The sequence below is a fragment of the Apodemus sylvaticus genome, chromosome 10, assembly GCF_947179515.1.
Source record: "Apodemus sylvaticus chromosome 10, mApoSyl1.1, whole genome shotgun sequence".
In the NCBI taxonomy this organism is placed as follows: Eukaryota; Metazoa; Chordata; class Mammalia; order Rodentia; family Muridae; genus Apodemus; species Apodemus sylvaticus.
This window is the reverse complement of record NC_067481.1, coordinates 43722015-43748804: the sequence shown is the minus strand read 5'-3', so window position 1 is coordinate 43748804 and position 26790 is coordinate 43722015. Positions and strand designations below refer to the sequence as shown.

Below are 26790 nucleotides of genomic sequence, written 5' to 3'. Positions count from 1 at the left end.
AGCCAATTTGTACCAACAGTGTTAGTCTATTTATCCATCTTTTTAAGCCAAACACTCAAAACACAGGGCTCCTCGCAAGCTTTTGGCAGCGCAATGAATAGAATCTCAAGAAACGCCCCTACTAGCCGGGCAGTGATGGCGCACGCCTGTAATCCCAGCACTTGGGAGGCAGAGGCAGGTGGATTTCTGAGTTCGAGGCCAGCCTGGTCTACAGAGTGAGTTCCAGGACAGCCAGGGCTATACAGAGAAACCCTGTCAACAAACAAACAAACAAAAAAGAAATGCTCCTACTTCGAATCACCTATTTGTCCTGGAGAAAAAGTATCTACATTGCTCGCACGGTGTTAAGCCACAACCTTAATTCCAACGAATCACAGCACTTAACAAAACCAAGTCTCAAACCAAGTCTCAATATTTCTGAGAAATGCCCGCCACAAAATAGATCGCTCCCTTTCGTGGGCGAGCCCATTCATGTCCGACAACCCTGGGGCTGCGCTAGGGGATTTCGGCCATGGGTGGCTTGGGGCACGTGGCGGAGGGGGACCAGATCTCCTCCTGCCTCCGTTGAGATGAGACTGAACACACAACAACCCCGGGGCAGGTCACTTCCTGAGACCACACAGTCTCGGGATCCGCGGAGGATCTCTGTTCCTTTCAAAGGCCCTTCGCCTTCAGTTTCTCAGACACCCGCCTCTCCTCAGGGGTCCTCTACCCCCTGGGGGCGGCGACTGACGAAGCTCTCGAGGCGAGAAACGGCTCTCTAATCCGCTCTCTGGTCCCCTCTGCCCACAATGCACCGGGACCAGCAGGAAGGCCGCTCCGACCCCTAATTTTCCCGCGAATTCAGTTCAAAGAGGCGACCGGGCCCGCGATCGGCAGCGCGCACGGGCCAACCAAGCCGCGCCTCCGCGAGAAGCGCCTCCGCGTGACTGACGGGGGAATCTGCGGACCAACGGGCAGGGCGGCCGGGCGGCGCGCGCTCCCGCTGACCAATCAGAGCGCCGGGCGGGGAAGTGGGCGGGGCGAGGCCAGGGTAGGGTGAGCGGCCTCCGAAGCGGAGCGGGGCTCTGAGGAGACACTTTTTTTTTCCTCCCTCCTTCCCTCCTCTCCTCCTCCCTTCCCTTCCCCTCTCCTCCCCTCTCTCCTCCTTCCCCCCTCGGTCCGCCGGAGCCTGCTGGGGCGAGCGGTTGGTGTAGCAGGCGCTCACTCTCCGGGGCCGCCCGGCGGGTAGCTGGCGGGGGGAGGAGGCAGGAACCGCGATGGCGCCTCAGAAGCACGGCGGTGGGGGAGGGGGCGGCTCGGGGCCCAGCGCGGGGTCCGGGGGAGGCGGCTTCGGGGGTTCGGCGGCGGCGGCGGTAGCGGCGGCGGCGGCTTCGGGCGGCAAATCCGGCGGCGGGGGCTGTGGAGGCGGTGGCAGTTACTCGGCCTCCTCCTCCTCGGCGGCGGCGGCGGCGGCGGCCGCGGTGTTACCGGTGAAGAAGCCGAAAATGGAGCACGTCCAGGCTGACCACGAGCTTTTCCTCCAGGCCTTTGAGAGTGAGTGTGAGAGGCTTGGAGGGCAGCAGTGCCCCTCTCCGGCGTTCGGAGCACGGGGCACTCCGCCGGGCTCTCGGAGAGTCCGCTTGGTTCGGGAGTGGAGGGAGGACTCGAGGGGGACCGTCCAGGGTCCCGAGAAGGTCCCTGACTCCCGGAAGGGTCGCCCCGGGGCCCCCAGGTTCAGAGCAGCTTTGGAGGTGAGGATGTGACGGTTGAACGGAGCGCAGACATATCCCGAGACGAGTTCATGTTTTCTTTCATGCCTTCCCTACTCTAGTCCCTACTCAAGTCCCGGGGTTCTAGTTGTAGGTTTCGGAGGACAAGATAGATCCTGTGCGGAGATGAGTGTTGTAAAGCCAAGGAAATTGTCATTGGTCTGAAATGCCTTCGCACCCACTTGGGCTGCGCGTTAACACGCACCGTTTGAAACCTTTAAGCCTTCAAACCTGTCCGCCCATTTTATTGATACGAAGACTGAGAGAGACAGAATGGGCAAGCGTCCTCTCCGTGCACAACCTTGGAGTTGTGTCTTAATTCCAGAACATTTTTTAATCTTAGTTTTTCGTTTTAAAACATGCGTGGAGGGCGAAACTGACTTATTTGGAAAGGGTAGCACACAGCGTCTGGAAACAAACAATAGAATTTATAAACATTATGACTATAAATAAAATTGTTACTAAGTGGATATTATATCCTGATTGTTTTACCTCTTTTTTGTGTAGAGAGTGGAACTTAGCAGTCTTCTAGCTGGGTATTTTACCGTAACTTAAATAAACTCAGCTTTCCGATGAATCTCTTTATTTGCAATATATCCGTGGCATATGTTATGGGCTTGGTATCAGCTGTGCTTGGAAAGCCGTTTTACGTTGTTTTAATATTCTTCCTTCATTTTCATTGGTGCTCCATGAAATTCTTACTGGAATTTAATACAAATCATTTCGATTTCTGAATACTGGAACAAGTAATTGATACTGCTACAGAGATCGTTATTCTTTCCCTTAATACACTTTTACACAAATCTGAAAAGCTTTTAAATATAACCAGAACTGAAGGACAGTAATGAGAATAAGTACACTTGTTTGTACCTCTTGTAAAACATCTTCTTTTACTTTAATTTGAAACTAAAACTAAATTGAAGATTAAGTGGGAATCTAAAACTTTCTAAATGCTATGAGAGAACCAATCTTCTCTCATAGAAAGGTAGATCTTTCTTTTTTCCCCCAATACTGAATTCAGTTTCTGGACGTTAAGTTCTTAATATAATTATCAATCTAGGTATTCGTAATTAGATTAGTACTTCTTAAATGTGATTCTGGTAGTTAGCTAATATTACTGGAATGGGGGGTTATGACGGTATATTTCAACATTAACCTAAGCCCCTTTTTAACAATTTGAATTTTAAGCATTAAGAAGATTATTTTGGGGGAAAATTGTTTTGGAAGCTCTTAATTATGAGTTTAAGATATAGAGAATTTTACAATACTGATTCTGATATCTGCTTTAGAATATAAAGAGTTTAACTCTTTATAGTTATTACAAGGCCAGTTATTACAAGTTTTTTTAATGCCTAGCTAAAGTGAGATTTCCATCTTGCTGGCATTACTATGTTCTGGGTAGAGCCACCTCGAGGTGCTGTTACTGCTCTGTGCTTTTGCTCACTCATGGCGGCTACCTTAGAAAGGGTTAGTGACAGTGTCCTAACAGTGACGGATCCTTAGGGTTTACATCCACAGACAGTGGGTAGGGCAAGAAGAGGGTTTTGTGAGTATATGTCTTAGACTGAGTGACCTTTCCTGCTTACTAATTTTCTAGATAAAAATATGTAGTAAACTATTTCCATAATGGGAGATTGTTTTATATTGGTTAGGGTGTGGGTTGTCCTGGGCTGGGTTGATAATTTACTGACAAGTTCATTTAAAAGTACATTTAGATAATACTTGGATTTTGTTTCCTGTTACCTAGAACCAACACAGATATATAGATTTCTTCGAACTCGAAATCTTATAGCAGTAAGTAGTCAATGAAATTCATCAATATTATTTCATTCTTGTAATTTCATCTGTAATTTTAATATTTTTAATTTTTTATAGCCAATATTTTTGCACAGAACTCTTACTTACATGTCTCATCGAAACTCCAGAACAAACATCAAAAGGTATGTTTTATGAATCTTATTTTAAGCTGATCAAATTATTAGAATGTTTTGTCTTAGAGTAGGGGAGAGCAGCTCAGGAAAATGCACTGTAAAGCTTGGTCTTAAAATTCTAATCACATAGTAGGAAAATTGAAAGATCAACTTGTTTAAAATTTTAAAAGTATCTTTTTTGTAATTCTAGTTTGTTACTAGTTTCTATTACAGTATTTAGCAAAGTGATTTTACTGACTCATTTTTTTAACCCTGTGTTATTATTTTCAAGTTTGGTTGCTTTTCTAGAACTTAAAAGGTTCGGAGAATGTATCTTTGATACTTTTGGAGTTAATAGAAGGATCTTTAAAAGTAAGATGTTGGCCAGGCTGTGCTGGCATATGCCTTTAATCCCAGCATTTGGGAGGCAGAGGCAGGTGGATTTCTGAGTAGGAGGATAGTAAGGGCTACACAGAGAAACCCTGTCTTAAAAAAAAAAAAAAAAAAGAAAGATGATTTGAACATCTGGTCTTAAAGCTGGGTCTGGGGGTGTTATACAGAACTTTTTTTACTGAATGAACTTTTCCTGTATGATGTTTAGTACTTACTCAAAGGTAATACAAGTAAAGGTAAAACAAATCTTGTTCAAGATTTGTTTATTGAGCCTATCAAAGTGAACAACTTTAAATAGAAAGGAGAGCCCTGCCTTTAAACTTTTGGTATCAGTATAATCTATTGCTTGACTGTTGAGTTAAAGCCTTTTTGCTAGGTAGACCAGCTGGCCTGATAACTCACTATATAACCTAGACTGGCCCGAACTTGTGACTGTTCTGCTTCAGCATAGCCTCCTGGCCCCCAGTTACTGGGATTATAGGTGTGAACCACTATGTCTGTCTAATAGTCTTAATACAATATTGAGCTATTTAAGTACATTTTGAAATTAAACTGCTTAGGAGAATCTTGATTACTAGGTAGGCATCACATTTCTAGAGCAAGTTACAGTTTTATAAGGGCATCTTAGTTTATAATAAAGACTTGAAATGTAAGACTCTGTTCTAGCAATTGAGGGACCTGTGAGTAAGAGAAATTTATTGCATTTAATAGATAATTGTTGCTAAGCACCCAAATAACTAGGAAGAAGATAACAAATCAGACAACAGAATTAGATTGTCTACTTTATGTCTGTCTACTGCATTATTTGATCTGTGCTCAAACCTTTTCTGTTTAAGTAGTAAACATTTTAGGGTCCTGTGGCTAGGAGACAATCAAGATTATTATCAAGGTACTTCATATAAACATAAAAATATAAATGTTTTTTTTTATTCGATGTAATTTATTTACATTTCAAATGACTTCCCCTTTTCTAGCCCCCCCACTCCCCGAAAGTCCCGTAAGCCCCCTTCTCTTCCACTGTCCTCCCACCCACCCCTATAAATGTTTTATTAATGAAACTCAATACACAAAACTACAAAGTACAGTTGGTTTCGGTTTTTTTTTTGTTTTTGTTTTTGGATTTGTTTTTTTTTTTTTTTTTGAGACAGGGTTTCTCTGTATAGCCCTGGCTGTCCTGGAACTCACTCTGTAGACCAGGCTGGCCTCAAACTCAGAAATCCGCCTGCCTCTGCCTCCCAGAGTGCTGGGATTACAGGCGTGCACTACCACGCCCGGCTCATGTTATTTTCATAATATGTTTGCTTATTAGATTATTCATCTCATTGTTAGATATAAAAAGTTTGGTTGCATTTTAGATGGTGGCAGGTGCCTTTAATTTGACACTGGGAATAGCAGTGGGTCTCTGAGTTCAAGGCTACTCTGATCTACATGGTGAGTTCCAGGACAGCCAAGGCTATATAATAAGACTGCCAAAAAATAATAAAAACTTTGGGTAATAGAAACTGTTTTTTTATTCCCCTTGGAGTCTTTTTTTTTTTTTTTAAAGATTTATTTATTTATTATATGTAAGTACACTGTAGCTGTTTTCAGACACCGGAAGAGGGCCTCAGATCTCTTTTCGGGTGGTTGTGAGCCACCATGTGGTTGCTGGGATTTGAACTCAAGACCTTTGGAAGAGCAGTCGGTGCTCTTACCCACTGAGCCATCTCTCCAGCCCCAGGGGGAGCTTTCTACAGTTTTAAAACTGGGAAGTCATGAGCAGTCGGTGCTCTTACCCACTGAGCCATCTCTCCAGCCCTCCCCTTGGAGTCTTAAAACTGTCTTTGGGGGATTTTGAAGCAAATTTGCTAGCCTAGAAACATTTAAATCTCATTTAGATTATTTCCTTACAAAAAGACATAGGGATTATTTAATTTTCTTGTTATATCTAACTTCAAGACTTAGGACTCTAAGACCTTTAGACAAGTAGTTTTTGTAGTTAGTGACTTTAAAGGTATATATGTTTCACAGTGATGATTTTTTTGGAACTCAGTTTTTTGTATTTATTTATTTATTATATGTAAGTACACTATAGCTGTCTTCAGACACCAGAAGAGGGCATCAGATCTCTCTATGGATGGTTTTTTAACATTTTATTTTTTTAAGATTTTATTTATTATATGTAAGTACACTGTAGCTTCAGACACACCAGAAAAGGGCATCAGATCTCATAACAGATGGTTGTTAGCCACCATGTGGTTGCTGAGATTTGAACTTATAACCTCTGGAAAAGCAGTCAGTATTCTTAACCTCTTAGCCATCTCTCCATCCCCTGGAACTCAGTTGTTACTATAATGTATATATTTACATATATGTATAATTTGTACTATTAGTATAACAGTATTTTGTGGGGAAGGGCACTATTAGGAATTGAATTCCAGGTTTTAGGCATGCTAGACACTTAGCTATTACCACTTGGCTATATCCTTAGCCCTCATGTTACTCTCTTTGAAGTCATACCATTGGTTATAATATTCTGGTGTATTTGTTAAACTCATACTTTAGTCTTCATAGAAGTATTCAAATTCTATAGGCTTATCCTACTATGATACAGCAGGATTAAAGATGAGAACCCTTTTGTTTATTATGTTTACATTTACTTGTTTGTTTATCTGGAGAAAAGATTTTACAGTGAATCCCAAGCTGGTCTGGAAGTTGTAATCCTCCAGCTTCAAATTCCTGGGTACTTTGATCCAGCTATACAACTGACTCAAGAAAGAGCTTTTATTGAATCTTCTTTATTAGATATCTTTTTAAAGTTAATTGAAACCCTCCCAGCACTTGGGAGGCAGAGGCAGGCAGATTTCTGAGTTTTAGGCCATCCTAGTCTACAGAGTAAATTCTGGGACAGCCAGGGCTATACAGAGAAACCCTTTCTTGAGAAACCAAAATCATAATCATCATCATCAGATGCTTTTTTTAAAAAGTCAAAAATAAGACAAAAAACCTAGGTAATAGATGTTTCAAAAATATACCTACTTTGCATTTGTTTGGCTCTCAACCTGATAGGTGCTTAAATACCTACTAAGTCTTAACAAATAGTAGACATTGCCCTTCAGGAAATTACAGCCTAGTAGTAGAAATAAAATACTTACGAGAGGTTTTACATGTAGGGGACTTTACAAATAAGTAAAATGAAATGCCAGGAGTAAGAAGAATTACTCCTGACTAGGAGATAATTACAGGAGGTTTTATGAAAAGTAAGATTAACAGTTGAGCTTGAATACTTGTCTACTTGTATTATATAACACAGTCTCAATAGTGTGTACATTGTTATGGCTGGACATCTAATTTATCTTAAAATAAACAAAATCAAATTTCTGCTTTTGTTTATTGCAGTATAATTTTGTGTTTTTACTAGTTGAGAAGTGATTGTTGGTTTTATCTGTTTCTTCCAGGAAAACATTTAAAGTTGATGATATGTTATCAAAAGTAGAGAAAATGAAAGGAGAGCAAGAATCTCATAGGTAAGAGACTGTCAGTTTACCCTAAAGGATACACTCAAGGAAAGAGGGAAATAGTGATCACACAGGTTGCTAGGAGGTTTTTTAAAAGTCTTAGAATCATTTGCTCCAAGTATATATATGAGTCAGGAACTAATTTCTCTCGCATCTCTGGGAGATCCTTCCAAGACTATTTGACCACTTCTAATATTGGGAACTGTATCAGTTTCTGGTATTTTAAAATTTTTTAAATCAGGTTCTTTAACATGGGCACATGGTCTTAATCTTAACACTTCACCTGTGGAGAAGTGGTAAGATGGCAGCTAGAATTCATACTTTGTGCTAGGTGTTTCACATTAGTGCATTTCCTCTTAAGTTCTTAGCCTTCCTGATGCTGCGACCCTTAAATATATATAGTTCCTCATGTTGTGATGACCCCCCAACCATAAAATTAGTTTTGTTGCTACTTTCTAACTAATTTTACTGGCTGTTAATGAATCATAATGTAAATATCTGTTTTCCCATAGTCTTAGGTGATCACCATAAAAGGGTCATTTGACTCCCAAAGGGATGGCAACCCATGGGGTTGAGAAATACTATTCTAAATAGTTATCTTTAAATAGGAGCAAGGGATCTCATTCTTCCTTTTTCCTGTTTATCTCTTACATGTAAAATACTCATAGTTTTAGCCAGGCATGGAGGTATATGGATTATGAGTTCAAGGCCAGCTTGTTCTACAAAGTGATGTCCAGGACAGCCAGTGCTGTTGCACATGGAACCTTGTCTTGAAAAATCAAAAAGAAAGACAAACAAAAAAATTCAATATTGTTCCATTTAAATATTTCCAGGAACCAGAGTGCCATTTGTCTATTGACTACAGAATATTTAGAAGCTGGAAATTTTGTGTATCTTTCCATTTATCTTATCCCTCAACTTCTGTTTTGGAGATTGAATACAGATTTCTGTGAATGTTAGGGAAGTGCTCTAACGGGGGGGGGGGGGGGGGCAAATATATATATATATATATATATATACTGTCACTTCAAGAAAACATTTTAAAGCCCGGCAATGGTGGCGCACACCTGTAATCCCAGCACTCTGGGAGGCAGAGGCAGGCGGATTTCTGAGTTCGAGGTCAGCCTGGTCTACAGAGTGAGTTCCAGGACAGCCAGAGCTATACAGAGAAACCCTGTCTTGATAAAACCAAATCAAAAAAAAAAGAAAACATTTTAAATAGAAAAATTGTGGCAATGTGTTTTCTTTTTCTCAAAGTTTTTTGTTTGTGAAGAAAGGATTGTGCATTTTATATATATTGTCTGACCTCAAACTTATAACTCTCCTGAATTTGCCTTCCAAGTATAGGAAAGGCATATACCATACTTTTATCTTTTCCAGTCAAATCAGGTGTTTGTCCAATTAGCATTCCTAGTATTGTGATAAAACACCATGACCAAAAGCATATTGGGAAAGAAAGGGTTTATTTCAGCTTAGTTCCATATCACAGTCTATTACTGAAGAAAGTCAGAACAGGAAATCAAGAAGGGAAGAAACCTGGAGGCAGAAATTGAAGCAGAAGCCTCAGAGGAATGCTTTTTACTGGACTACTCCCAAGGTTTGCTCAACCTGTGTTTCTAAGGGCTGCCAGCCCAGAGCATGGTACCATCTATAGTGAGCTGGGTCCTTTCACATCCATCATCAATCAAAGAAAGGTCTAACTGGCAAATCTGGGCTGGGGATTTCTGGGCTGAAGTTCTCTTTTTTTATGTTTTTTGGTTTTTGAGGCTTCTTTGTGTACCCCTGTCTTGTCTTAGGCCTCACTGCAAACCAGGCTAGTCTTTGGAGGAAAGTGTACATTATAATTCCCACCACGGTTTCCTCTGCCAAAAGAACTATGTCCAGTTAACATAAAACTGGCAAACACAGATATTCTTAGTTTTCTCATTTTGTGATTTGTTTGTTTGTTTGAACAGGATTTCTCTATGTCCTGGAACTTGCTTTGTAGACCAGGCTGACCTCAAACTAACAGATCTGCCTGCCTCTACCCTCTGAGTGCTGGGATTAAAGGCATGCACCTTTAATATTCATAATTTACCTTTTAGTCCTTTAAAGATTTTAGGAATAATATGCCAATAAGTGGAAAACATGATCTCTTTATTATTTTCCACTTGACACCACTTCTTCAGTGTCTTAATTACTGTAGCTATGTAAATCTTTTGTTTTTTTTGAGATGGTCTCACTTTATGACACCAAGTGACCTATAGAATGCACCATGTTAACTAGGTTGACCTTGAAGTCATAAGTTTGCTTGCATCTGCTTCCTGAGTGTGATTAACACCCTGAGCCCCCCATGCCTGCCTGGGCTATATAAAATTCTTGGAAGTCCTTAAGGTCAGGTCCTAAGTATCTAGTCATATATATATATACACACTCACATCACATACACTCAAAATTATGAGCACTGGCTGGCCAGTGAGTTTGAAGGGATTACCTTGACCCCAGTGCTAGTGTGTTCCTGGATTTCTATGAGGATATTACAGTTCTAGACCCACTTCGTCATGCCTACATGTTAGAGGTTGTCAAACCATCTCCCCAGCTCCTTGCCCACAATTTTGAAAGACAAATTTTGGGTGTTTGATTGTTTTTTTTCCGAGACAGGGTTTCTGTATAACAGCCCTAGCTGTCCTAGAACTCACTTTGTAGACCAAGCTGACCTGGAACTCAGAGATCACCTTCCTCTACAGTAAATTGGTCATTTAACCTTCACATTTGTACAGTACTATCTCAGTGTTGTTTCCTGAGGTAGTAAGCTAATTTGAAACCATTTTTTAAGTTCCTACCCCTCAGACTCCCTAGTAATATTATTTCAGTGCACTCCTCACAGATTACCTGGAGTTCCACTGTTATGTTGATTTATCACAGGGTTATGGGGGAGGAACAGAGATGTAAGATGTAATGCTAGTACTATAAAATTATATGGACTATTGTCAAGATTGTTTTTAGAATAATGCAGAGCGTGAGGATTTAACTCAGTGATATAGTGCTTGCCTAGCAAGCGCAAGGTCCTGGTTTTAGTCCTCAGCTCTGGAAAAAAAAGAAGAAAAAAAGGTAACTGGAATAATGAAAATCTTTGTTTTGTGATATTAGTTAAAATTAAAATCTTTAGTCATATGAAAGAGCATTTCTCTTCCATTTCTCTTTTCTGCATCCTCACAGACATCAGTGATTTTGGTAGAGCTGTGTCTGTTCAGCATTAAGTAAGTGTCCTCTTCAGGAATTCATGTTCTTCAACACACACTTTCCAGACTAGTGTCTCTCTCTCTCTGTTCCCAAGCCTACTGTATTTTATTCCCCAGAACTGAGGGTGATTTTCTATATTAACAGGTATATCAGAGTGTACAAACCAAAAATCTACTATAATGCCTCATTTTTAAAAAAAAATTTTAGCAAATATAAACAGAAACAAAATATTATTAACATTTATGCAAAACAAATTGGTAGTCCAGGGTTTTTAATACTTTAGATCTACAGTTGTCTTACACATTAGTTATAGAAATTATGAACATAAAAAAGGATTGAGTCAATCATATCATAGTTTTTATTTTTTGATTTTTCAAGATGGTGTCTCTGTATTCTGACTGTTCTGAGGTTTGCTTTGTAGATCAGGCGTGCCACAATTTTATCTGCCTCTGTCTCCTATGTGCTGGGTGCCACTATGCCCTGCAGTTTTTGCCTAAGATGTTAGTTTTTCACAATAGACAAGAGTTATTTTGATATTAAAGAGTCCAATAGCTGGGTGTGGTGGTGCACGCCTGTAATCCCAGCACTTGGGAGGAAGAGGCAGGCGGATTTCTGAGTTCAAGGCCAGCCTGGAATACAGAGTGAGTTCTAGGACAGGCAGTACTACACAGAGAAACCCCATCTCGAAAAACCAAAAAAAAAAAAAAAAAGAGTCCAATAATAAAATTACCATTTATATACATTATTGTTTGGAAAAGTAGCATCTTCAAAAGTAGCATACCTTAAAGCACCTACCAAATTTTAGAAACTCAGCGGGGTTGCACCTCTGCTTCCCAGGCTTTTTTGTTCCTCCTTCCTTCTGTAATTATGGCTACCTAAAACACATCTCTCTCTCTTTTTTTTTCTCCTTTGTAGAAAGCTTAAAATACCTTATGTATCCTCAGACTCTTGTTGGTTTTGATGTTCAAGTTTGAATTTGTAGGTCTTGACCATGCATGATAGCTTTTACCTCTCATGCTGTAGTGTAGTTTAACTTAGTAGCAGGATCTGAAGGGTTCTTTTGTAATAATTCTGCTGTTATTAGGGTTCTCTAATCAAAACGTTTTATTGAGGGGGACACAAATGGGATTATTGGGGACTTTTTTGTTTTTTCCAAGACAGCCTTGGCTGTCCTGGAACTCACTCTGTAGACCAGGCTGGCCTTGAACTCAGAAGTCCACCTGCCTCTGCCTCCCAAGTGCTGGATTAAAGGCAGTTGCCCAGCTAATCCCAGCACTCTTAGAGGGACAGTTTGATCTACACAGTGAGTTCTAGAACAACCACAGCTACTTGATAATCTGTTTTGTGTAGGCCAATTATTTCTGAGCATGTTGCCTGCCAGCAAGTGTCGCTCTTTTGAAGAAAACTCATTTTTTTTCCTAGCAACCATCCATTTTGGATGGCTTCTTTGTTAGGAGTAGTAGGACTTTGTGTTCTGTTCCTCTTCTCCTTATTTAGTTTTGCCTGGTTTGAATTTGTTCTGGTCTTACACATGCTTTCAACAGTCTCTTTGAGCTCAGATGTCTATCAGTCTTCTTGTGTTTGGAAAAGGCTGTTTCCTTCAAGTCGTTTACTACCTGTGGCTCTTAAAATCTTTCTGCCTCTTGTGCATAGACCCCTGATCCTTGAGGTTTAACCTAGGTTTTTAAAAGTACCTGAGTTTGAGTCAGAAAGTAATATGTGTTTGCAACACATGAATCATTTTCTGCTTTTGTTTTTTTGAGATACCTCTATGTAGTTTGGGTTGGCCTTGAATTTTTGAGCTTCCTGCTTCAGTCTCCAGAGTGCCATGATTGCCTTGCCAGTGTCTTTTTTTTTAAACCATTCTTTAAATCACCATTTTTAATTTATGCAATTACTTATTTATCTTTTAATGATGAGTATTTTGCTGGCTTGTTTGTACCTCATTTGCAAAGAAACTGTTGGAGTCTAGGCAACTCAATTTACTGATGGTTGAGAGCCACCTTGTGTGTGTGTGCTGGGAATTGAACCCAGACCAACTTGAAGAATGGCCGGTGCTCTTAATATACTATCTTACCAGAAAAGTTTGGCTGGCTGGTTGGTTAATTTTTTTTGTTTGTTTTGTTTTGTTTTTTAAGAGTGGGTGGAGAGGTATTCATTCCTAGCACTTATAAGCTGAGAAAGAGGCAGGTAGATCTCTTTGATTTCTAGACTTGGTCTATAGCCAGGGGTTCACAAAGACAAGGTTTCATGTAGCCAAGTTAGCCTTGAACTTACTATATAGTTGAGGCTAGCTTTAAAATTGGTATGTAACTGGTGATGGCTTTGAGTCCTCCTGCTTCTTCCTTGAATGTAGTAATTGCAGGCATACACTGTTATCCCAGTCTCATTGTATAACCGTTTTGTTGCTACTTAAGTTATGGTTGTTGCTTGTAAGCTTGCTTTCTTTTTTGGTTTTTTGAGAAAGGGTTTCTCTGTATAGCCCTGGCTGACCTGGAACTCACTCTGTAGACCAGGCTGGCCTCAAACTCAGAAATCCACCTGCTTCTGCCTCCCAAGTGCTGGGATTAAAGGCGTGCACCACCACTGCCCAGCTCATGTCATATTCTACTAAGGAAAAATGTATCCCTGTATCTGTTACTGTGTGTGTGTGTGTCTGACTCAATTCACTTTCCCTCTAATTTCTCTTTAAAAAAAAATGTTTGTGTTCTTTCGCTGTTTAAAAATACTAATAAGCCTGTTGATGTTTCTATTTATATTGTCCCATTCAAATGAGTTTTTTTATGAATTTTTTTCATGTATATGAGTACACTGTAGCTGTCCTCAGACACATGAGAAGAGGACATCAGATCCCATTACAGATGGTTGTGAGGGAATTGAACTCAGGACTGCTGGAAGAGCAGTCAGTGCTCTTAATCGTTGAGCCATCTCTCCAGCCCCTAATAGTTTTTCTGTATTTGCTGAGTTTTCAGATTAAAAGTTACCAGTAGTTCATGTTTGATTTTCTTATTGTAGAAAATCACATATGAGCTTCTAACTCCTATGTGAGAATGGCATGCTAAAATAGTAAATTATACATCTATAGTAATTTTGGGACTGTGTATTTTACTTTTAATTTTAGAGTAAAATCTACATAATCTTTTAGGAAGAATAAATTTTCATTGCTTTTGATGTATTTGAAAGGCTGGGGAGGTAGAAAACTTGTCTAACATGTCCTAGCACCATGAAGAAAATGCTTAATATTTCTTATATTGATTTAGCTTCTATTGGCAACTTTTTCTTTTGTAATATGGAAGGAACAAAGACAGTAAAGCTCTGTGATTATGGGATATTTGTGTGTTGTAATAGAAGTAAGCTTATTTTAAGTGATAACTTTTTGTTTTATTTAGCTTGTCTGCTCATTTACAACTTACATTTACCGGTTTCTTCCACAAAAATGGTAAGTATTGGAATGGAAAAGATGTTGATTCTGAGTTTTTTGTGTTCTTTTTAAACTTTTTTTTTTTTTTCTAATTTTCATTTTTTGGAGTTTCTTTTTTTTTATTTTTTGTTTGTGGTGGATATTAGATCCAGTGACCCTTTAAGACAGAGCAACTGTGTTACACCACTGAGCAGTATCCATATTCAGATGATTCTTTCCAATCTTGAGTTTAAAAATATAATGATGAAAAATTTTAAATAGTTACCTGAGAAGTTCCAGAGGCTGAGGATCTTGGTCTGACCAAGTTGTGTTGAGTTGGTGCTGTATCATCAGCGTAGCTTTGGTATTATTTTAAGTTGAACAGTAAACAGCTGAAATAACCATTACTACTAACAGGAAGTTACGATAATGTCAGTGATTACTGAGAAAATATATAGTATTTATGATAGTTTTAGTAAAAGCATGTTTGGGAACTTGAGTTTTTTTTAAAAAAAAATGGATAAGGGCCAGGCATGGTGTACATGCAGGAGGAGGCAGAGGCAGGCAGATCCGTGTGAGTTCAAAGCCAGTCTGGTCTACATAGTGAGTTCTAGGCCAGCTTTGACCTCCTAGTGAGACCCTGACTCAAACAACAAAAACAGCCCAAAAAGTGAATATGGAGTCTTTGAGATGGCTCAGCAGATAAACCTGCTCATGACCTGAGTTTGATCCCTAAAACTTACATGGTAGAGAACAGACTCCCAAACAAGTTGTCTTCTGCCTCTGTATTCACATGTGCCTATGAACAAATACATACAGATTAAAAAAATAATAATAAATGAATGCAGAAAAGAATGGATAGTACCTATCTCCCTGTCCATGTTAATAAGTTCATTATCCTCTTGCACAGTGAAATAACATTTTTATCAAAAAGCTAAGCTTTCCTTGGAATTTCAATAAGAAAAGTTTAAAGGGCTGAGGAGTAATCCTCCTCTTGCCTTCTGTCTGTAGCCCTACAACAGTAGGTAAGGGTTTTTTTTTAAGTAATGTGGTAGCCTGGCGGTGGTGGCGCACACCTGTAATCCCAGCACTCTGGGAGGAAGAGGCAGGCAGATTTCTGAGTTCGAGGCCAGCCTGGTCTACAGAGTGAGTTCTAGGACAGCCAGGGCTATACAGAGAAACCCTGTCTGGAAAAACACCAAATCCAAAAAAAGCAATCAATAAATAAATAAATAATGTGGTAATCGCTTGATACATGAGCCATGGTTTTTATATTACAAACTAAATATCTGATCATGCATATTCTTAGCTAATAGTTTTTAGGCTTTGTCTTACATTGGATCTGATTTGTATATTTCTGGTATTTTCCTCTTAATTTCTAATAATATATAATTTTCATTTTTATTCATCAATTTGTTTTCTTATATGAACTCGTTGAGATAGTTTTTTAAAATATTTATCTAGCTATTTTATGTATATAAGTACACTGTTGCTATCTCAGACACACCAGAAGAGGGCACTGGATCCCATTACAGATGGTTGTGAGCCACCATGTGGTTGCTGGGAATTGAACTGAGGACCTCTGCTAGAAGAGCAGTCAGCCATCTCTCCAGCCCTTGAGCTATAATTTAACTTATAAATTGAGTTATAATTTATGGATTCATTAGCACTGTTTCTAGGGACTTGTTAAAAACATACACATTTTTACTATAAAGGTATTTTGGGGAACCCCCTGATAAATTTTTCTTTGCCAAATATGTTGAGACTCAACTTTGATCCAGCATTCAGGAGACAGAGCCAGGTAGATCTCTAAGAGTTCCAGGGTAGCCAAGAATACATAAGACACTGTCTCAAAATAAAATTAATGGAAGTTTAAGAGAATTGAGGGTTGTTTTCGTTTTCTGTTTTTGAAAAAAACAACACTTTAAATCCCCAATAGAAAACCAGCATTAGGTTCCTTTTTTAAAAAATAATTAATTATTCTGGGAATTGAACTCAGGACCTCTGGAAGAGCAGCCAGTGCTCTTAACCAGTGAGCTATCACTCCAGTCCCAGCACTAGGTTCCTAACATTGCTGGATGTGGTGGCATGTGCCTGTGCCTACAACTCCAGCACCCAGGAGGCCTAGGTCTGAGGAGCAGAAATTCCAGGCCAACATGAACCTGTGTCAAACAAACAAAATGACTAAAATAGCAGTAATTATTTGAGAGATCTGAGAATGAATTTATATACCTTATTAGGGCTCCATTCTCTTGGTAAGCTTTGTTACATGGTAAGCATTTTTTTTGTTACTGGTTTTCTCTTGGTTTGGATGCTAGATATCAAACCCAGATCCTTAAGCATGGTAGGGAAGCAGTCAACCCTGAGCAGTGCCCACAGCCCAAGAAGACTGATTTTTATGCTGAAAAGAAATTTACTGCTTAAATATTTAAGTTTGAACTAATGCTATTCAGAATTTTAAAGATAATTAGACAATAGAGAAGTACTAAGTTTTGTAAGCCAAGTATTAAATATTAGCTTAAGTTTTCCTATTGCTCTCTTTCTGAAACGAGGTCTTATTATATAGACCAGGCTGGCCTGAAACTCTTAAAAGATATGCCTTCCTCTACCTCCTAAGTGCTGGGAATAAAGATGTGTGCCACCATGTCTCACTAAGTAAATTTTCTAATGGATTTTGGGAGAAGGAAAACACACTAAGCTTTTTAGTGCAATTTTCTATAACTATTTTAATCAAGCCTCTTGCTAAGAAGCTTTGCCTGCTTTTGTCAGTTTTGAAGAGATTTTCTGTACTATAGTAAAAATAAATGCTGTTTTCAGATGGGACATAACCAGTAAATGGATTTACTGTAATTAAGATAATTAAGCTGTCTTACTAAAATTGAGAGAAAAATCAATCTATAGGAAGATGTATTTGTCTTATGAAAGATGGATTTATTTTTGAAAAGAATGGAGCTCCACAACTGGAACTGAATTGGGAGGTGTGTTTTCTAATGTAGAAAAAATTTTTTCTTTGCTATGTATACTTTTAAAAAAATTTTAAGTCATTGGTTTTTCTGTTTAGATAAGCCATCACAAAACTCAGAAAATGAACAAAATTCTGTTACCCTGGAAGTCCTGCTTGTGAAAGTTTGCCACAAAAAAAGAAAGGTAATGTGTAAAATACTAGTAAATGTAATAGAATAATCTCTAATTGAGCATGTTTCTGCATATCTACTACATTTTTGAGACATTTTTAAAACCTTAGAAATAAGAAGTATGTAGAGGATGCATGTGATGACAAGCGCCTTTTGTCCCAGCAATTGGGAAGCAGAGGCAAGCCTAGTCCAGATAGTGAGGTCCAGGCCTGCCAGAGCTACATAAGAAGGATGGAGAGAGAATTACTTTGGTAGCTGACTTAATGCTTATATAGCCTGTTGCCACCCTCCCTCATGTTTCCCCTGGTCTGAGCAAATATTATCCAGTAGGAACCATAGGAAGAAGCTATGGTCTTAGGACAGATAGGATGTAGCCTAAAATACCAGACTAGTACATTACTATGCATGTTTTATTTATTTTTTATTCATTTATTTTGGTTGTCAACCTAGTCTTTAAAGGCTAGACCATTTCTCCAGCCTTAAAGGATTACTAATTTTATTATACAGAGGAAAAGCTGTTAATGTCAACATAATCAGCCATTAACTTTTTTTTCCCCTCAGGACAGGGTTTCTCTGTATAGTCCTGGAACTCACTCTGTAGACCAGGCTGGCCTCGGACTTAGAAATCCGCCTGCCTCTGCCTCCCAAGTGCTGGAATTAAAGGCCTGTGTCACCACCGCCTGGCAGCCATTAACTTGTTTTTGTTTTGTTTTGTTTTTTGAGACAGGGTTTCTCTATATAGTCCTGGCTGTCCTGTAGAGTGAGTCCTGAACTCACTCTGTAGACCAGGCTGGCCTGGAATTCAGAAACCTGCTTGCCTCTGCCTCCAAAATGCTGGGATTAAAGCCGTGCGCCACCACTGCCCCACCCCTTTTAATTACTAATTTATTTTATGTATATGAGTACACTATCTCTGTCTTCAGAAGAGGGCACCAGATCCATTACAAATGGTTGTGACCCACAATGTGGTTGCTGGGAATTGAACTCAGGACCTCTAGAAGAGTAGTCAGTGTTCTTAACTACTGAGCCATCTCTCCAGCCTCAAGTGTTTCTTTCCATAGCCTTGTGTGTGTGTGTGTGTGTGTGTGTGTGTGTGTGTGTGTGTGTGTGTGTGTCAGTCAGTGTTCTGAGCAGTCCACTGAGCCATCTCTCCAGCCCCAAGTATTTGTGAGTGTGTGTGTAGCAGGCAGTGTTCTAATGATCTTAACCACTGAACAATCTCTACAGCCCCAAATGTTTCTTTCCATAGACTGTCTGTCTGTCTGTCTCCCCCAGTCCCCAATAAGGACATGAAAGAGTGATTAAGGGTTTTTTTTGTTACTAAGTATAATTATATTGTACCTCTGTATCATTACACCTTAAGGAGAAGTTGAACTACACAGAGCTCTTATTGGTGATGCTCTCCCAGATGCATCTCCCAGTGATGAAGGGTTTGAAAAACTGCCTGAGACCTGAAAGGGAGAAGACTGGGTTAGATGATAGGAGGCCCTCATGTAACATACCATAGGTATGTTATGCTTAGACCCCCATAAAATATGACTAGTAAGGTGAAATTTTAAAATAAATTATTTATGAGGAAAAGACTTGTTATGATTATGTTTCAGAAAAAATAACAACTAAACAACTTTGAAGAATGTACATACCTGTTTATTTTAGGAATTTGTGAAATATAGAGCTCGGTATGAGTGATGCTTAAATATTTCATGTACGGTAGAATTTTCTATTTTCCCTATATCCTAAGTATAAATGTATTATTATTATTATCATTATTATTTTATTATTATATCATTTTATATATATATTCTGTATGTATATCTGTGTACCATGTGCATACCTGGTACCTGAACAGACTAGAGGATAACATCTAATTACTAAAATTTGTGAGCCACAATGTAGATGGTGGGAATCAAATCCGGGTCCTCTGGAAGAGCAGCCAGTGCCTTTTTCTGCTGAGCCATCTCTCAAATCCCCATTTTATTTCTTTAAAAGAAATTAGGGGCTGGAGAGTTGGCTCAGGTTAAGAGCACTGACTGTTCTTCTGACCTCTTCTGGTGTCTGAAAACAGCTATGGTATACTCACATGACAAACAAACAAATTTTTAAAAAAATAAATTACTGCTGGTCAGTGGTGGCACACCCCTTTAATCCCAACACTTGGGAGACAGAGTTGGTTTTTTTTTTTTTTTTTTTTTTGCTGGCCTCAAATTCAGAAATCCACCTGCCTTTGCTTCTTAGAGTGCTGGAATTACAGGTGTGCGCCACCACCGCCCGGCTTCAATTTTAATTTTTGCTTCCTAATTTTCAGCAGTATATTATTTTAACATTCCATTTTATACTTGTGGCTTATACTGTGTTTCTTATAGCTGTGATTTTAAATTTTAAGGATAATTTATTTTGTTGATATGTAAATATATTTTATATATCTTTATTTTTTGCAGGATGTAAGTTGTCCAATAAGACAAGTTCCTACTGGTAAAAAGCAGGTGCCTTTGAATCCTGACCTCAATCAAACAAAACCAGGAAATTTCCCATCTCTGGCAGTTTCCAGTAATGAATTTGAACCTAGTAACAGCCATATGGTGAAGTCTTACTCATTACTGTTTAGAGTAACTCGTCCTGGAAGAAGAGAATTTAATGGAATGATTAATGGAGAAACTAATGAAAATATTGGTAATTTTATTTCTGTAATTTCACTAGGTTTTATTATTGGAGATTAAAGTGGTCGTTGAAAATGTATGAATTAGAATTTCTTCATATTTAGAATTATGTGTAAAGTTTTCCTTTTTTATTTTTTTAAACCTTGACTTTCTGCTGGGCATAGTAATTTCCTTTAATCCAGTGCTTAGAAAGCTGAGTCAGTAGAACATGAGTTTGAGGCTAACCTAGACTATATGATGGAACAAGATATTGTCTTAAAGTAAATGAAATAATAATAAAATTAATTAAAACAATTCATCAAAACCTTGTTTCTTTCCAAAGTTGGAAGGACTGTTATCTAACTTTACTGGAGATTGACCCTGGGCCTTTCTTAGGCTGGGTGTGTACTCACTGCTTAGATTAACCATGAGCTTTTCCCCTTTTTGCCTGCCAGCTTCCTCTTCTGCCTGCATCTCTTCCTCTCTTTCTCTTCTTACTTTCTTTCTGTCTTGGTAAGGTCTCATCATTGTTTAGGCTGGTCTCAAACTGGCCTCAGCTTTAAGGTCAGCTTTCAAAATGCTGGGAATCTTTGTGCATGCCAGTGTGCTATCCTGAACATGAGCAGTATAATACATATTACGTATTGATCCCTATACCCATTTCTTTATTTTTCCAGCAGATCTGAATTTGTCTTTGAGGTAATCATTCAATTGAAATATATGTCCTGCTATTACAAAGATAATTAAACAAGCAGTGATATTCTCAGAATGTTTATAACTCAGTTTAAGAGAGAGATAAGAATTTTAAAATTGCATTGAAATGACCAATTGTATAATAGAGGTATTATTTGAAAATTACAAGGAGATAGGGATACGGCTCTGGTTGGTTTCGAGACTTGTTAGTCATATGGAAGGATTGGTTCCCACCAACTATGTGGGTTGATTGTTGTCTGTAACTCCAGATCTAAAGAATCTGGAGGTAAGCTCTTAAGGGCACTCTATGATGTGGTACATAAATATAAATGCAGGCAAAAACACTCCTACATACAATATAAAAGTTTTTCTAGTGGAACTCTTAAGTGGTGATGAGAAACCTGCCTAGCAGGAGTCATTCTAAACAAGTTAGCCTTTGCAAAAGTTTTTATTTTGGTTTTTTGGATTTGTTTTTTTCGAGACAGGGTTTCTCTGTGTAGCCTTGGCTGTCCTGGAACTCACTCTGTAGACCAGGCTGGCCTCGAACTCAGAAATCTGCCTGCCTCTGCCTCCCAGAGTGCTGGGATTACAGGCGTGCGCCACCACTGCCCGGCTGGCTGCAAAAGTAAATTCTGATAGTAATGTTAGGAAGGGCAGGCCCAGCTGAGTTGGAAGGCCTATACTCCCTGCTCCCAGTATACCAAGTCATAGAGATTGGCGTTGAAAGCCAGCCAGTGTATAACCATTTCCAGATCAGCCTGGAATATATTGTGAGATCATATTGTAGACAAAAAAGTCTAAAGGTGAAGCAAGGGAGTCTCTGTATTAAAACATTATTGTAGGGCAGTGCTTGTATATGACTTTAATTCCACCACCCAGGAAGCAGAGACCAGTGGAAATCTTTTAAGTTCAAGGCCAGCCTTGTCTAAAGAGCCAGGGCTACATAGAGAAACCCTGTCACAAGAAAACAAAACAAAAAACCACAAATTATTGCAATTTGTATTTCTTATGAGTAATTGGATTTTTTTGTTGCCTTTTTTTTTTTTTTATCTTTTTAATTCAGATGTAAGTGAAGAACTTCCAGCCAGAAGAAAACGAAATCGTGAAGATGGGGAAAAGACATTTGTTGCACAAATGACAGTGTTTGACAAAAACAGGTAATAGTGATGGGCCATATCGTTGTAATCATAAAAAGAGAAATAGATGAAAGATACGTCCTATGGACTATATAGTGAGGTGTGGGGGACCAGCCATACAACAGTATAGCATAGAATAGAGTTTATTTAGGGCATGGGAAGGGGAGGTAAAAGAGTAGTAGAGGTAGAGAAAGGCAAAGAGGAGAGAAGTAGAAGCCAGCCATGACCTTGTAGCAAGAGGATGGAAGAGAATGGGGGAGAGAGAGAGGGATCAAGGGGGCCTAAGAGTAAGAGAGGAGGGGCCAAGCATCTCCTTTTATAGTAGGCGGGCCTGCATGGCTGTTGCCAGGTAACTGGGGGTGGAGTCCAGCCAGAGTACCAACATATAAGGCTTCAATACTGTTCTGAAGATGTTTTTATTCTGAAGCAAAATGATGGTGATATTGCTTCTGTTTTTATTCTAATGAATTTGAAAACAAATTGCAAATACTGAACATTTTTCTATCATGGACAGCAGAGAACTGAGTCCCTTAGTTGTTTGTTCGAGGATTTTTTTCTGAGTATCTACTCTTTGACAAACATTTCTTTTTTTTATTTATTTTTTAATGATGTATTTATTATAAGTAAGTACACTGTAGCTGTTTTCAGACAAATCGGAAGAGGCCATCAGATCTCATTATGGATGGTTGTGAGCTACCATGTGGATGCTGGGATTTGAACTCAGGACCTTTGGAGGAACAGTCAGTGCTCTTTACCTCTTAGCCATCTCTCCAGCCCCAACAAACACTTCTAAACTGAGAGGAAGCACAAAATCCCTGTCTTTGTGTTTCTTTTTTTTTTTTTTTTTTTTTAATTTGGTTTTTTCGAGACAGGGTTTCCCTGTATAGCCCTGGCTGTCCTGGAGCTCACTCTGTAGACCAGGCTGGCCTCGAACTCAGAAATCCGCCTGCCTCTGCCTCCCAGAGTGCTGGGATTACAGGCGTGCACCACCACCGCCCGGCTTGTCTTTGTGTTTCTAATGTAGGCTATAGACAACTCAATAAAAAAATCAGTAAATGCTGTGAAGAAATATTAGCGAATAAGTGGTTATTGTTTATATTAGGGGCAGTGTTTCAACAGAGGCCTACGTGGAATGGGTTCTAGACAAATCTTAGGATAGCAACTAAAGAAAGCCTGTTTTGTATAATCCTGTGTGACTATACATTTGGCACAGGATATCAAGGAGAAAAGAAGATGTAGGAAATTTATGGAACATTTTTTTTTACAGGCCATTGAAGAATGATACCTGAGGTGCTGTGACTTCTTATGCTAGGTTGATTGCTGGTGTTTACCAATATAATTCAAGATAATAAATTTTTAAAGTCATATTTGATTGTTGACTGATGTGATCAGTTGAAGAAACCCAGGGGCTCAATCACAGAGGGCCAACGTAGCCAACCTGGGGTTTGATTCTTAATAGGATGACTAGGAGAGGCTTAGAAACAGCAATAAATGTACTAGAAAGCAGAGGTCTAGTGTCTAGTGGGGAAGTGTCAGGAGGTGCCCACAGTTGGCTTCACTGATACTTAATGTGTTCTATTCAGCTAGAAACACATTTGTATCTATTTTTTATTCTTTGTACCATGCATGCATATGTTTGTTTGTATGTTTTTATTTAAATATTTTATTTTTGAGACAGGTTTTTTGTGTCTCTCCCCCCCCCCCCACACCTATGCTTCTTGTTTTAATGATATTGAGTATTGAACAAATGGCCTACTGCATGCATTTTCCCTCATTTCTCCCATCATTTGTTCATTGGTATTTTTTTCTGTAAAGGGGATTTTTTTTATTTTGAAATCTTTGGCTTTTTGTCAATGTGGATTAACATTTTTTAGTGAGTTTTTTTTCATCTGATCATGTTATTACTTATTTTGCTGTTCAAATTATCCTGTTTGGTATGAGGAGCTTTTACAAGCAGATTCTAGGATCTCTCTTTTTTCAATTACATTTTTCCTTGAGACTAAAAAATCTCCTTTTCCAAATAATCCAAATTTAAAAACCATGTAGAGAGAGTTTGAAATACTGAACAAAAGTAAAAACCTAAGACTTTAAGAGAAGAAAGGCTACCATACCCACAGTGAACCTATGATAAAGAGATGTTGTAGTACTTGCCTATAATCCCAGTTATTTAAGAGACGAAAACAAGTAGGTTTCCATGAACAATTTTTTAAAGCTAGTCTCCAAAAACAGTAATGAGGCAATTACTTTGAAATCATATGTTGAAAGTTTTGGGTTTTTTTTAAAGATATATTTATTTATGTAAATGAATATACTGTTGCTGTTTTCAGACACACAAGAAGAGGGCTTCCCATTCCATTACAGATGATTGTTAGCTGGGAATTGGTTGCTGGGAATTGTACTCAGGACCTCTGGAAGAGCAGCCAGTGTTCTTAACCGCTGAGCCATCTCTTTAGCCCATGTTGAAAGTTTTTTTGTTTGTTTTTTGTTTTTCGAGACAGGGTTTCTCTGTGTAGCCCTGGCTGTCCTGGAGCCTACTCTGTAGACCAGGCTGCCCTCAAACTCAGAAATCCGCCTCCCAAGTGTTGGTATTAAAGGCATGTGCCACCACTGCCCTGCTCATGTTGAAAGTTATTTGTCTGTTATAAAACTGTTATATAGGTCTTAAAGACTGGCCTAAGGGATGTGAAATAGTTCAAGTTAGGTGCTAGCCTGTGCTTCCTAAAAGACCCTGTCTCAGAATAGTAATAGTAGTAAAAAGTCCCCATAGTCCAATACAACAACAAAGAACTTATAGAATAAATTTTAAAGAGACTATGTATATGGTTCTTAAACAATAAGAAGACAGGATATCTGAAGTAAAAGTGCACCGAGGTGTTATTTTTATCACTTATGAAATTGTCAAATCAAAAAATTTGATAAAGCATTGTTCTTAACCTGGGGGGAAGCCCCCATAACATTTCAGAGGTAGGAGAGCAGTTTAGATGTAGCTGTCAAGTGAACAGCCATAGTGTAGAATATCATGTAGCCATGTAAGAGCATGAAGTAGGCATGCTCTTCCCATTAAAGTGACATGTTTTGCAAACTCCGAAGTTGATTATTAAAAGAAAATTGAATTAACTCTTGTGACACCTAAATTCAAGTAGTAGAGTATGGAGACCAGACCAAAAAACTCTTAATAGTTTGATACTAAGAATCAGACTTTAGTGATTGTATTTACTTGTTAGGTTTTGCTATTTGTTTTGTTCTTAAAGGTGGATACTTAATATTTCTGTCTTGTATTCTATTTCTGATAACAGCAGCACCTAGATGTAGGATCACAGGAGGTTGAAGTAGCAGTATTCGGTCCTGTGCCTATCACACAGAGTATTCAGTACATCATCATCTAACAGGACTTCTAAGACTGAAGCAAAGCTGATTGTTCCTATGCACAGTCAGTGGTTAGCATGAGAAAGGAATGGTTTGAAAATAGTAGGGAACACCAGTGTTTAAGTATGAAAATTATATATAAATCATACAATATATGAACATGTTCACAAATTTTAAAACGATTCTGTATAGCTTTGATTCATTATTTACTTAGCCAGGTTCCCATAGGTTTCTTTAGTTTACAGGTTTGTCATTTATATCATTAGTATACTGAGCAAACATGAAAATAACAATTGTAGTTCCAACACTGATATGTGCATAATTTGTAATAATTTCCTCTAGGGAGAACTGTAGCACTGCTGTTGCCTTAGTTTCAAAAACATGAAATCTGCACAGCTGGTTTATACTTAATGCATAAATTTAACTAGGATTTTTTGTTTTGTTTTGGTTTTTTTTTGGTGTTTGGGTTTTTTGGTTTTTTTTTTTTTTTTTTTTCCTCTCCAAGACAGGGTTTATCTGTGTAGCCCTGGCTGTCCTGGAACTCACTCTGTAGACCAGGCTGGCCTTGAACATAGAAATCCACCTGCCTCTGCCTCCCAAGTGTTGGGATTAAAGATGTGCGCCACCACTGTCTGACTTTAACTAGGTTTTGATACAGGCATATTATGTCTAGCTACAGTAATACAAATTTCTGTTTATTATATCATATTTGTTGGTATAAACAGATACTTAGTAAATTCCAGAATGCTCATTAGGCATGGTAGTATACACATTTAATCCACACTCAGATAATTGGATTACATTGCATGTACATAGTAGAGAGACCCTGTTTCTCTACAAAACAAGAACAAAGCCAATTTTCCGGCAAGTTTAGTTAGGAACATAAATATAAACATTCCACAACTTCAGGAAAAAATATTGATATATGTTAATAAACATTTGTGCTGAAGAATGCACTTCTGGGTGTTTATTACTCAAAGACTGCCTGATTAACATTTTTCTTTTTGTTAATACTGCTTTTTGTCAGATCTGGGTTCCTGCTCTGTATGTAAGCTAGTATACCAGTTTAATGTGTTTTAGAGTGCAGACTTTGTAATACACAGGTTACTTTATAAAGTGTGTGTGTTTTTTTACTAGGCGTTTACAGCTTTTAGATGGGGAATATGAAGTAGCCATGCAGGAAATGGAAGAATGTCCAATAAGTAAGAAAAGAGCAACGTGGGAGACGATTCTCGATGGGAAGGTATTGATGACTTAGAGGTGGACACAACTGTGCTTGTCAACTCTGTTTTTTTGTTTGTTTTTTGTTTTGTTATTTACTTATTTATTTTTGTTTTGGTTCTTTGTTTTTTTCGAGACAGGGTTACTCTGTATAGCCCTGGCTGTCCTGGGACTCATTGTTTAGACCAGGCTGGCCACAAACTCAGAAATCCACCTGCCTCTGCTGGGATTACAGGCGTGCAGCACTACTGCCCAGCTCTTGTCAATTCTATTTTGATTTTTTTCTCAAATGGAAATTGTATTTGAAATAAGGATTCTTTGATTTTTCACATTAAATATTAATTTGCTTATTTGTGAGATGTTGCTATATAGTTCTGTCTTCCTGGAATTCTGTAAACCAGTACAAAGATCCCTCTGACTCCCAAATGCCC

The 26790-nt window shown here is 38.6% G+C and overlaps 1 protein-coding gene across 5 annotated transcripts in view; it reads left to right on the top strand.

The window, feature by feature from the left end:
• Window positions 1–1010: 1010 nt before the first annotated feature.
• The window catches only part of Suz12 (SUZ12 polycomb repressive complex 2 subunit), a 41009-nt gene continuing 15229 nt past the window's right edge, over window positions 1011–26790 (top strand). For 2 of the 5 annotated variants that reach the window (XM_052194582.1, XM_052194579.1), the window contains exons 1-9: window positions 1011–1536; window positions 3499–3545; window positions 3627–3691; window positions 7492–7560; window positions 14163–14212; window positions 17235–17320; window positions 19746–19977; window positions 21700–21793; window positions 26276–26381. In XM_052194582.1, coding sequence (XP_052050542.1) covers window positions 1260–1536; window positions 3499–3545; window positions 3627–3691; window positions 7492–7560; window positions 14163–14212; window positions 17235–17320; window positions 19746–19977; window positions 21700–21793; window positions 26276–26381 — 1026 coding nt within the window. In that variant the 5' untranslated portion in view covers window positions 1011–1259. The remainder of the gene's footprint in view (window positions 1537–3498; window positions 3546–3626; window positions 3692–7491; window positions 7561–14162; window positions 14213–17234; window positions 17321–19745; window positions 19978–21699; window positions 21794–26275; window positions 26382–26790) is intronic. The other 3 variants (XM_052194581.1, XM_052194580.1, XM_052194583.1) reach the window with 3 other exon arrangements.